We start from the raw sequence: 13,750 nt of genomic DNA on the forward strand, positions 1-13,750 counted from the left end.
GGAACTGGGGTCGGGGACTGGACTTTGTGCCTTCCCTCATAATGGGAACCATTGTGGGGGGATGTTTTCATGTTAAAGTTCTTTAGTATTGTCATGTTTGTAATCTTTTTTTTCTCTGTGCTGCATTGGCATAACAAATTCCACCAGCCTGGCTGTGTGGTCATTAAAATCAATCAATCAATCAATCAATCAATCAATCACAGTAAAATGTAAGGAATCCCCAGTGGTTCCACCTCAACTGTGAAGGAAAATGTCCCCAACAAAGAGAATGATTTGCTTTATGACCCAAATTCCATACCTATCAAAGCAGATTGTTACATGGTGTCATAAAATTGGATTGCATATGTAATTATTGTGCTTTGACACATTTAATAGTTCAGGTAATAATTTCTCCAAGATCAATGTCTTCAGTTACAACCAAATGCTTGCCAATAAATCATGGTTCAGGTACCATTTCATACATCAGGTTTATTTAACTTGATCCTTTTTGGAGCATGAGTATATTTATTTTGTGGCAGAAGTCCTGATACGTTTCTTTCTGGATATTATGGTTACCTGCTCAATAACATTACTCCTATCCTGTGGTTAAGGGCAGTTTAGTGCTTCGGATTAAATGGATCGCTTAATAGTTTTTTTTAATGCAGAAAGACACTTTCTGCATTTGTGTGTGCCAGTATTATTACAAAGGATGACAAATTAGACAAATTGTCCAATTGTGATCGTACAGATAGTAGTAATGTCCATGAGGAACCTTTCAAGAGGCTTAGAAGGAGTTCCCTTTCTAGGATGTGTAGGAAGGAGCTGCAGATGCTGGTTTAACATAGAAACAGAAACATAGAAAAATAGGTGCAGGAGTAGGCCATTTGGCACTTCAAGCCAGCACTGTCATTCAATATGATCATGGCTGATCAACTAAAATCAGTACCCCGTTCCTGCTTTTCCCCCATATCCCTTGATTCCTTTAGCCTTAAGAGCTACATCTAACTGTCTCTTGAAAACATCCAGTGAATTGGTCTGCACTGCCTTCTGTGGCTGAGAATTCCAGATTCACAACTCTCTGGGTGAAGAAGTTTTTCCTCATCTCAGTCCTAAACGGCCTACCCCTTATTCTTAAACTGTGACCCCTGTTTCTGAACTCCCCCAACATCGGGACAATTTTTCCTGCATCTAGCCTGTCCAATCCTTCAAGAATATTATATGTTTCTATAAGATAACCTATCATCCTTCTATATTCCAGTGAATACAAGCCCAGTCGACCCATTCTTATATGTCAGTCTTGCCATCCCAGGAATTAATCTCGTGATCCTACGCTGCACTCCCTCAATAGCAATAGTGTCCTTCCTCAAATTAGGAGACTAAAATTGCACTCAATACTCCAGGTGCGGTCTCTCCAGGGCCTGTACCTGCATGCTTATTTTCGGTGACTGATGTACAAGCACACCCAGGTCTCGTTGCACCTCCTCTTTTCCTAATCTGACACAATTCAGATAATAATCTGCCTTCCTGTTCTTGCCACCAAAGTGGATAACCTCACATTTATCCACGTTATACTGCATCTGTCCACTCGCCCAACCTATCCAAGTCACCCTGCAGCCTCATAGCATCCTCATCGCAGCTCACACTGCCACCCAGCTTTATGTCATCTGCAAACTTGGAGATGTCACATTTAATTCCCTCGTCTAAATCGTTAATACATATTGTAAATAACTGGGGTCCCAGCACCGAGCCTTGCAGCACCCCGCTAGTCACTGCCTGCCATTCTGAAAAGGACCCGTTAATTCCTACTCTTTGTTTCCTATCTGCCAACCAGTTCTCTATCCATGTTAATGCCATACCCCAATACAATGTGCCCTAATTTTGCACACTAATCTCTTGTGTGGGACCTTGTCAAAAGCTTTCTTAAAGTCCAGATTTACCACATCCACTGGCTATCCCTTATCCATTCTACTTGTTACATCCTCAAAAAATTCCAGATTAGTCAAGCATGATTTTCCCATTCATAAATCCACACTGACTTTGACCGATCATGTCACTCCTTTCCAAATGCGCTGCCATAACATCTTTAATAATTGACTCAAGCATCTTCCCCACTACCGATGTAAGGCTACTGTGTAACTGGTCTATAATTCCCTGTTTTTGTCTCTCCCTCCTTTCTTAAAAAGTGGAGTTACATTGGCTGCCCTCCAGTCCACGGGAACTGATCCAGTGTCAAGGGAACATTGGAAAATGATCATAGAAACATAGAAACATAGAATTTAGGTGCAGGAGTAGGCCATTCGGCCCTTCGAGCCTGCACCGCCATTCAATATGATCATGGCTGATCATCCAACTCAGTATCCCGTACCTGCCTTCTCTCCATACCCCCTGATCCCCTTAGCCACAAGGGCCACATCTAACTCCCTCTTAAATATAGCCAATGAACTGGCCTCAACTACCCTCTGTGGCAGAGAGTTCCAGAGATTCACCACTCTCTGCGTGAAAAAAAAAGTTCTTCTCATCTCGGTTTTAAAGGATTTCCCCTTTATCCTTAAGCTGTGACCCCTTGTCCTGGACTTTCCTAACATCGGGAACAATCTTCCTGCATCTAGCCTGTCCAACCCCTTAAGAATTTTGTAAGTTTCTATAAGATCCCCTCTCAATCTTCTAAATTTCTAGAGAGTATAACCAAGTCTATCCAGTCTTTCTTCATAAGACAGTCCTGACATCCCAGGAATCAGTCTGGTGAACCGTCTCTGCACTCCCTCTATGGCAATAATGTCCTTCCTCAGATTTGGAGACCAAAACTGTACGCAATACTCCAGGTGTGGTCTCACCAAGACCCTGTACAACTGCAGTAGAACCTCTCTGCTCCTATACTCAAATCCTTTTGCAATGAAAGCTAACATACCATTCGCCAATGTATCCACATGATCGCCAATGTATCCACATGAACACCAATGTATCCACAATTTCTAGTGCCACCTCCTTGAGTACTCTGAAATGCAGACCATCAGGCCCTGGGGATTTATCTGCCTTCAGTCCCAACAATTTACCTAACACCATTTCATGCCTAATGTGGGTTCCCTTCAGTTCCCACATTGTGAATTCACCCGTCTCCGATTGTAAGGGATGTACATTTGTCTTCGCTAATCTTTTCCTTTTTACATATCTAAAGAAGTCTTTATAGTCTGTCTTTATATTCTCCGCAAGCTTTCTTTCATGCTCTTTCCCCCCTCTTAATTAACCCCTTTGTCCTACTCTGTTGAGTTCTAAATTTCACCCCGTGCTCTGGTCTGCTGCTTCCTCTGGCCAATTTTTATGCCTCTTCCTTGGATTTACCACTATCCTAGATTTCCCTTGTTAGCCACGGTTGAGCAGCCTTCCCTGTTTTATTTTTTCACCAGACAGGGTTGAATAATTGTTGGAGTTCATCCATGCGGTCTTTAAAACTTTGCCATTGCATCTCCACCGTCAACCCTTTAAGTATAATTTGCCATTCTATCCTAGCCAATTCCTGTTCCATACCTTCAAAATCTCCTCTCTTTAAGTTCAGGATCCTAGTCTCTGAAATTAACCGTGTCACTCTCCATCCTAATGCAGAATTCCACCATATTATGGTCACTGTTGCCCAAGGGGCCACGCACAACAAGATTGCTAATTAATGCTTCCTCATTACACAATACCCAGTCTAGAATGGTCTGCCCTCTAGTTGGTTCCTGTATACATTCCAGGAAATCCTCCTCCCCAGCGCTGCTACCAATTTGGTTGGCCCAATCTATATGTAGATTAAAGTCACCCACGATAACTGCTGAACCTTTGCTACACAATCTCTAATATCCTGCTTGATGCTTTCCCCACCCACCCTACTGCTGTTTGGTGGTCTGTATCTGAACCAAAGATAGGCACAAAAGTGACCCTTGCATCCCCTCCCCCACCCTAGTTGTTGCACTAGTTTCACTGTCGTCCTCATGAACTATTGTCTGCATAACTTGTTCTCACCTGACCCACAGGTGACAATATCCCGTTTCCTTTATCATTGTTACTTTTTTGCTTATCTTTAATTCATTTGTTCTATATCGCTCTACATCACCGTCTATACCTCTCATTTCCCTCGACTCCCCTGACTCTCAGTCTGAAGAAGCATCTCGACCCGATATGTCACCTATTTCTTTTAGATGCTGCCTGACCCGCTGAGTTATTCTGGCTTTTTGTGACTATCTTCCCTTTCTGGAAGGTTGGGGTCCCGGATGGTCCAGAGCAGGCAGGCTTCGGAGACGCAGACATAACGACGTCTGGACTAATTGTGAGTTCCTTCACTTTCCCTGCAAATTCCCGCAGGCTTGGAGCTTGTGAGTACCAGCTGGCACAATTCCCATCTCCCCACGTCCCTCCACTAGTGCTGCCCGAGGAAGTGCCAGTTTTGCAGTGACACTTCCTCTGGCTAAACAAACTGTGATGTCAAAAACTTAAAGTATCTGCTCAGCAGAGAGAATTTCAAGAAACGTCAGTTTTACTGAAAGATCAGTTTCCTGTCTGATAAATGTTGTATATTTTGTGATCCCCTTGGGTAAGAATCAATCCTGACAAAACGCAATGTGTTCTTATAATTGTACCGGGGTCAAACACTCATTACTAATTGGTTTAGTAACATTGAAAACCAAAGCCTCCTCTGCTCTAATCTAATAATATTAATGAAATACTAATTGTCAGCCTGGTTACAGCAATGTGACTGACCCGGGTTATCCCATTCCGTGATCAATAGTTTGCAACCTCCAGTCTCTTGAAGTGATGTGCTCAAAGGCATAAGCAATGCAGCAAAAATATCCTGACAAGTATTTCCATGAATCATTCCAGTTAATCTTGTGGCCTCTCAGTCGTGAGCCTGTCAACTGAGTGACAGACTCTGTATAGCATTGAGCTATGCACTTGCACCCACTAGGAGAGTGTTCAGATTAGTTTCACTTCCAATCCTCACGACTGGTTGAAACAGAAGATAATCAACTCATCAGTCTTCCGCTGGAACCAATGCAGAAATGAAAGGGCAGCGAGCCAACGCTTTATCAGCCAGGTCTCAAGACAAATGGAACGTTCTTCTCAATTATAGACTATGCATAATGTTGATTTTATTTTTAGTGCGGTGACAATAGTAAAAAAAAAAAAAATATTCAATTTCATGTATTTTTGGAAACAATGTCACAACAAAATTTAAATCAGAAGTTGGACCGCATCTCTCAAAGCGTTAAGAATGAATATGAGTACCGCTGAAAAATTCCAGTAGTGAGTGTCAAAAGCTAAAATAAGCTGTTGATGGAGATACAGAAATATGAATGATAAACAAGAACGCCTTGCAATTTTCATACATTTTGAAGGGACTGTAGGTTATTTATGTTTTTTCCAGAGTTTGGACTGACATTCTATGTGATCTATTAAAGAGCAAGCAAATGAGCTTGGGCTGATGATTAGAAGAGTGTCAATATATCACACTAATAGGTTTAAGAGCAACATATGCACCAGTCATACATCATCAACACTTAGCAGTTGCAGTGCACACAAAGGGCTGCAGCTTGACTGCGTGTTATTTATTGCCCAATGTAATGCACTCCAAAATTAATGCCAATTCAACTTCCAAGTTGTAATCTAACTGAGAAAAACTGATTTAGAACTTTCAAGTATCTGGTGCCAGGGATCTTACACATAAAGTATGCAATGTTGGTAAATATTACATTACTTCATGCAATATTCAATTTTTTGAAATGATTTATAACTTTAACAACAAAAATAAACAAGCCTTAGCCTTCCTCAATCTCAGAATGACAATGGGATTACATGCGTTTCCAAGCAATATCAGTGTTATATGTTCCTGCAGCCGCATTCATCAAGATTATGCACATTGTGAAGTAGATGACTTAGCAGACCAAATTCACAACTGTATGGTACACAAAAAAGCTGGAGAAACTCAGCGGGTGCAGCAGCATCTATGGGGCGAAGGAAATAGGCAACGTTTCGGGCCGAAACCCTTCTTCAGACTGATGGGGGGCGGGGAGAATAAAGGAAAAAGGAGGAGGAGCCAGGCGGCTGAGGGAGAGATAGGAAGGGGAGGAGACAGCAAGGGCTAACAGAATTGGGAGAATTCAATGTTCCTGCCACAAGATGCAGACTCCCCAAGCAGAATATGAGGTACTGTTCCTCCAATTTCCGGTGGTGCTCACTGTATGGACTGCTTCTGATCTGAAGATGGGAGGACTGAATACAGTTTACAATCCCAGAGCAAAAGGAGAGAAGATGTCATTTATTGCCTTGCACGTTAAAACAGTATGATATGCTCTGTGAAACCAAATGGGCAGTGCTGTTATATAATTCCGGTGAGGTTCGTTAAGCTCATAATAATAAGCAGGGCTAAGATGGCTGTGTGATAAAAGTGGAGCAGGTCTACCTTGCACAAATCCATGTCCTTGCAAATGCAGTCATCAGCTACAAGGAGCATGATTTTATTTCTAAAATTAGCATTATAAAACAGAACAGGCAACGATGAAAACATAGAGCTTGGACTCAGGCACTCCAACAGAATTAATGAAAGGTTTGGGTTATGACTGGTTGAGCATATAATAGGTTAAGCAAATGAAAAACAAAAAAAAGCACCGCATTCATACTCTGGGGCCAGTCCATTGCAGCACTGATCATTTGTAATTGGTAAATAATTGCAAATTATCACTGCAGTATCTGACTGGCCCCAGAGAATGTATATAGTATTATTGTTAGCAACGATAAGCAACAGTTTTACCTCATTTACTAAGTGTTTGGATATGCCTAACTAGCTGTAACTAAAATCCTTCATTAATTTTGATGGGTGTGGTGGAGTGTCTGAGTCCAACTTCAATGATTTTATCCTGACCTGTTTCGAAAAGTACATGAATCAGAAAATGCGGCAACATCTCCCATTTTTCAGGTAGGGAATGTTCATCAGACATCAGTGTGGACACAGACATTTAAATCTTTCCTCTCCTCTTTCAGCATTTGAGAAAGGATCACTCTCTCAACAGTTCTCTGATTCACTCTTCAATTTGTATTATTCTCCTCTCCCCATAGAGTTACCTCACACACCCACAGGAGATACAATAGTTGCCCCTTTATCTCTTTCCTTCTCATTTTCCAGGGACCAAAACAGTTCTTGCAGGTGAAGCAGCAACACACTTGTAGTTTTCCCAGTTTAGTGATTTTTGGGCAATGTTCCTCAAGTGGAGAAACCAAATGCAATTTGGGCAACTGCTTTGCAAAACACCTGCGTTCAGTTTCCAAAATGACCCTGAGCTTATTCTTCATCTCATTCCTACCCTTTGGTTCCTACACTGTTCTAACAAACCCCATCTTTCTACTGGGCGGTTGCAGCCCACAAAAAACAAACCAAATTCAATCATAGAAACATAGAAAATAGGTGCAGGAGTAGGCCATTCGGCCCTTCGAGCCTGCACCACCATTCGATATGATCATGGCTGATCATCCAACTCAGTATCCCATCCCTGCCTTCTCTCCATACCCCCTGATCCCTTTAGCCACAAGGGCCACATCTAGCTCCTTCTTAAATATAGCTAATGAACTGTCCTTAATTACCTTCTGTGGCAGAGAATTCCACCGATTCACCACTCTATGTGTAAAAAATAATTTTCTCATCTCGGTCATAAAAGACTTCCCCCTTATCCTTAGTTCTGGATTTCTCCAACATCGGGAATAATCTTCCTGCATCTAGCCTGTCCAACCCCTTAAGAATTTTGTAAGTTTCTATAAGATCCCCCCTCAATCTTCTAAATTCTAGCGTGTACAAGCCGAGTCTATCCAGTCTTTCTTCATATGAAAGTCCTGCCATCCCAGGAATCAGTCTGGTAACATTTCAGAACATCAACCTCTCTTGATTGCATCAGTTCCAATGAGGTGACAAATATATACCTCCTGTATAGAAGTACAGAAAATTATGAGAGGCATAAGGTGGGCAGTCAGAACCTTTTTCCCCAGGCTCGAAATGTCCAACACTACAGGTGAGAGGGGGAAAGTTTAATGGAGAAGTGCAGGGCAATTTTGTTTTACACACAGAGTGGTGGGTCCTGGAATGCAGGTGGTGGCGGAAGATACGATGGTGGCATTGAAGACGTTTTTGGATTGGCACGTGGAAATGCCGGGGAATAGTGGGATATGGATCATGTGCAGGCAGATGAGATCAGTTTAACCTGGCACCATGTTCACCCAAAACATTATGGGTCAAGGGCCCATTTCTGTGCTGTACTGTTCTATGAAAAGGCATTAATGTTAACTCTATTTTTCTCTCCCCGCAGATACTGCCTGGCCTGCTGACTATTTCCATCACTTTTTTCCAGCCTTACAGCAACTGCAGTTGGGTTTAGGTCTCTCCCTGTTTCCTCTTGTTCGCAATCACCTTCTATTTATACTTGCTCTGGATAGACCAGCTGATGAGCAAAGCCTTCAACATGCACTCTCACCATAACTACTTGTGTCACCCAATTTCTCTTGGCTTCCACTCTCTCATTGCCAATTCCACATTCTCCCTCTGCCTCCTCCCTCCCATTCTGTAAGTTAAACTATGTTTAATATTTTATTTTTCCATAGTTCGGATGAAAGATTATATACCCAAAACATTAATGATATTCCCTTCTCCATATATGCTGCCAGGCCTGCCATTTTCAGTCTCATTTCTGGCCTCCGCTGTTTTTATCTTTGCTTTTTGTCAATCCGCTTCACACAGGGAAGTGTGTGGGGAGCACGACTGTGTCTTTTACTCAAAGTTTCCATGAACTAACAGAGAAATCAGAATCAATTACATTCTCTTAAGTAGAGCTACTGTTTCTTTTAAATGATACCTTACCAGTGTGGTAAAGAAGTAATGGTAATATTCAGTCATCATTCCCATCGAAAGGATCTGCAAAGAAAACAAATCAACATTAACGGTAAAATATAGAGCTTGTATTTATGCAGCATCTACTGAACGTTACGCATGTTCCGAAGCACGTCAGAATTAATGAATTTCTTTTGAAACGTAGTCATATTGAAAAACATAGCAATTTGTACTCCACAAGATGCTGCATTCAGCGTAACCTACCATCTACCTCATTGGAGACCCTCGGACTATCGTTGATCTGACTTTACTAGACTTTATCTTGCACAAAATGTTATTCATGTTATTCCCTTTATCATGCATCTGTACACTGTGGATGGTTCAATGTAATCATGTATTATCTTTCCGCTGACTGGTTAGCACGCAACAAAAGCTTTTCACTGTAGCTCGGTACACGTGACGATGAACTAAACTCAACTCAAATCAAGTGGACCAGCTCTTTGTGTAGGAAGGAAATGCAGTTGCTGGTTCAAATGGAAGATAGACACAAAAAGCTGGTGTAAATCAGCGGGTCAGACAGTATCTCTAGAGAAAAGGTAAAGGTGATATTTCGGAGATGCTGTCTGTCGGCTGAGTCACTTCAGCCTTTTATGTCTATCTTTGGACCAGCTCTTTGGTGATGGATGGGAAATATATTTTGGCCAGAACAACAAGAGACATTTCTTGCGTAAAGGGATTTACAGATTTCATTTTAATGTGCACACAGGAATTGAAAGATGGGGCCTCCGTTCAATGACTCATTTGAATGTAGATATATATATCTATTTATTTAGTCTTTCATTTATTTGTACTCATTTTGAGCAATAGACTGCAGGTATTGTATCTTCATCTGTAGCAGTACGATGCTAACATTTGGAAAGCAAGAAACAGTGAGAAGGCTGCGGGTGTCCAGTGAATGAGGGCTGGGGTTGGTGGCAGTAGGTGTTCTGCAGTAGATGAGGCCATGGTAGATATACTGAGGGAGGGGCAGAGCATGTTTAGGAACACATGTGTAGGTTGGCTGTGTGGCAGGCTGAGACAAATTGGTCCAGGAAAAGACAAAAGCTAATACTTTGGAGTGAAAATAACTCTGGGATTAAGTGGTTGGGAAATATATTTTCTGCTAATAATTAATCTTGTATGCTAATCTTTTCACCTCCCTTAAATATTCTGACTGTTGGAAAATGCAAGACCTATTCACATTCCATACTCCAAACACAGGGTAACCAAACGAACATGATCTGAATTCCAATTTGCTGTTGAAGTTTGTGTACAAAACCAACTGTTGTGGCATTTAACACTGGAAAACCCAATTACAATACCATTTACAATCATAATTGGCACTACATACAAATATTGACATATTTGTAATGAATTATCCCATAGATAGAACCTAACACACGATTTGAAACATTGCAACCCATTCATCATTTTAAATATATTTCACAACAAGTGCTCCTCAGTGGCGTTGTTCATTATGAAACTACTCGTTCAAAAACAAATATTGACCATTTCTGATATTGTGTTTTTCTTAAGAATTGTTTGAATGAGGGCATAATTATCCTGAAATTGTTTTCTGAGCAATATTCCACCTGCACAGCCAGGTGCTCCCTCGTGCTCAGATCAGAATCAGTCAGGGCTGCCTCTTCATGCTTGATTCAACCTCCCAATCTAGTTCTTTCAGAAGGGCTCTAGAACTCTAAAAATAGGGTTTTGGCCCTTGACCATTTTGTGCCGGTCATTCCCTTTACCAGGACTTCTCTCAGGTGGTACAGTATGTGTAGGAAAGAACTGCAGATGCTGGTTTAAATCGAAGATAGACACAAAATGCTGGAGTAACTCAGCGGGGCAGGCAGCATCTCTGGAGAGAAGGAATGGGTGACGTCTCGACCCGAAACATCGCCCATTCCTTCTCTCCAGAGATGCTGCCTGCCCCGCTGAGTTACTCCAGCATTTTGTGTACATCTTCTCTCAGGTTGTCCTGTTGCATTCCGTTGTCGGTACATTTCGTTGTCAGTACATAAGACAATTACACACTTTAGATTCTTGACTCTCACAAGTCTCCCAAAATTGATTATTTGTAAGATCCTACACAACCTTTCCACACAGTCTGTCTAACCCATTGAGTCATCTATAGAGGAAAGCTGATAACCAAGGAATTTGAAGAACTAACAAAAAAACAGAGGATGATGCAGAAAAGCATGGGACAAATATCCTGTTGGGTGCTGTTCAACAATATATCATCCAGAAAAACTGGATCAACATCAGTCAGCAATGTCAGTGCCTGCCTGGTTGTCAAACTTAGGACAGTACTCAAGCCAAACATGTTTATGCTGGTCAGAGCATGTTAGGGAACATTTGTTGACGAGGAAAATACATTCTTCTTCTAAATGCTAGGGTTGAAAATCCTCTTCTTTGTCTTTCAAACCAGCAAGTAGAGGTTAGCATATCTTTTATACTGCTTTGTTCAATATGGCCTTGGGTTGGTTATACACGTCCCTTAACCTCCCTATGAAACAAATGATGTGTGTAGATAGTTGGTACTTGAGTGGTCAGTGTCACTGATTGCCCTTTTTCAAGATGGCTGCCACCGATCACCAATGTGGACTCCTGGAGTCCGTACCCACTCATGCTGAAGTCAATTGTTATTTCTACTTCCAAAACATTTTTGCTCAAATTAGATAATACGAATGCTAACATTGGGGGGTTGAAGTAATGGGCATCTCAAGATCCCAATATTCCCTGTGGGAGATTCCGGAGCGCATCTTCAACTGATTTCATTGTTTACATGCCTGAGGGCCCCTGCTCAGGCAGCCGGTGCTCAGGCAGCCGGTGCAGCCTATTGAGCAGACAAGCAGTTCTTAGGCCTTGTAAAATCACTCATTAATTAGGAATCACAGAATGGCATATCAAGTGTTCTTGTTTGGTGAGGCAGCTGCTGTTTGTGAGGTGCTGCTTGTTCAGAATTAGCTGCACAAATCTTTCAAAGGACCCGAGGCAAAGCTGCATCTCTGCTCAGGAGCAGCCAGCCTCCTCCCATATCCATGGGACATTACCCCGCTCTGCACTTCCCCTTTCAGTATTACTAAACCCTTCTGGTCTGCAATCAAATGGCCATGAATATCGGGCACCACAAGTGGCTTTTTGCTGACTGGATCCAAATTGTTTCTCCCAAGGTTATGGCAATTCTGTAACAAGAAGAAATGGGCACAGTAAGTCAATAAACATAGTTATGTATGCCGTCATTGTACAGACAGTATCACAACATATCATCACAGCTTCATGGGTGCCGTAAGGAACCCGCGCAGGGAAGATGCGCGAGTTGCACATCATCCCTGCCACTTTCATGCCAATGACACTTGTGGAGGCATCACTCCAACCTTTAACCTCTCTTTCTATCTGCACTGACTTGGAATGAAGGAGCCATTGAATGAATAAATATGAAATGCTCTGCATTTTAGAAAGCAGCAGAATTTTAGCACCTATCCATAGCCTGCACTGAAATATTGAAAATATGTATGTTTGTGGCTCATCAAATGCTCTGTGATTGTTCCTTTCACGTATGGATAATTAGAGCTAATCTTCCTTGTGCTACAACCGCTATATCCTGCTTCATCAATAAAAAGCAAAATCTGCAGTTGCTGTAAATCCGAGGACCAAACAAAACTGGAAAAAGCAGAAACAGATCAGGAAGCATATGTGAAGATAACAAGTATTATTGTTTCAGATCAAACCTTTCATCAGAATTGCAGGTACACAAAAATGCTGGAGAAACTCAGCGGGTGCAGCAGCCTCTATGGAGCGAAGGAAATAGGCAACGTTTCGGCCCGAAACGTTGCCTATTTCCTTCGCTCCATAGATGCTGCTGCACTCGCTGAGTTTCTCCAGCATTTTTGTGTACCTTCGATTTTCCAGCATCTGCAGTTCCTTCTTAAGCACTTCATCAGAATTGCGAATGGTTGCAGATGCAGCAGGTTCTTCACAGTTCTGATCAATGGCTATCGACCTGAAACTTTCTTCCTAGAAACGCTTTCTGACCCGCTGAGGGTATTCAGTTGCAAGTGCCTCGTTTTGCTCCAGCTGCAATGATTTTATTCCATACCAATTACTTTCATCTGCGTCAAATTTGAAACAGGTTGCTTATTAATTCAGGCCAGTGCGGAGTTTGCATGTCCTTGCCATAGAGGGAGTACAGAGAAGGTTCACCAGACTGATTCCTGGGATGTCAGGACTTTCATATGAAGAAAGACTGGATAGACTCGGCTTGTACTCGCTAGAATTTAGAAGATTGAGGGGGGATCTTATAGAAACTTACAAAATTCTTAAGGGATTGGACAGGCTAGATGCAGGAAGATTGTTCCCGATGTTGGGGAAGTCCAGAACAAGGGGTCACAGTTTAAGGATAAGGGGGACATCTTTTAGGACCGAGATGAGGAAAACATTTTTCACATAGAGTGGTGAATCTCTGGAATTCTCTGCCACAGAAGGTAGTTGAGGCCAGTTCATTGGCTATATTTAAGAGGGAGTTAGATGTGGCCCTTGTGACTAAAGGGATCAGGGGGTATGGAGAGAAGGCAGGTACAGGATACTGAGTTGGATGATCAGCCATGATCATATTGAATGGCGGTGCAGGCTCGAAGGGCCGAATGGCCTACTCCTGCACCTATTTTCTATGTTTCTATGTTTCTATGTCCTTCCTGTGACTGTGGGTTTCCTACAGATGTTTCATTATCTCACCAAATCCCAAAGATGTGCATGCGATGGAATCATTGGCCATTGTAAATCACAATACTGTTAGGTGTGCTGCAGAATCAGAAGCTAATGATGAAAATGGCAATGGAAAAAGTGGGATTATTGTTCAAGGGTGATTTTTGGTGTGTTCACACTGTG

The 13,750-nt window shown here is 42.0% G+C and overlaps 1 protein-coding gene across 1 annotated transcript in view; it reads right to left on the reverse strand.

Moving 5' to 3' along the window:
* grik1a (glutamate receptor, ionotropic, kainate 1a) overlaps positions 1-13,750 on the reverse strand; it is a 276,013-nt gene that overhangs the window by 94,988 nt on the left and 167,275 nt on the right. Inside the window, 1 exon segment of the mRNA XM_055644485.1 lies at positions 8,852-8,905. Coding sequence (XP_055500460.1) covers positions 8,852-8,905 — 54 coding nt within the window.

Source organism: Leucoraja erinacea, chromosome 13, assembly GCF_028641065.1.
Source record: "Leucoraja erinacea ecotype New England chromosome 13, Leri_hhj_1, whole genome shotgun sequence".
In the NCBI taxonomy this organism is placed as follows: domain Eukaryota; kingdom Metazoa; phylum Chordata; class Chondrichthyes; order Rajiformes; family Rajidae; genus Leucoraja; species Leucoraja erinaceus.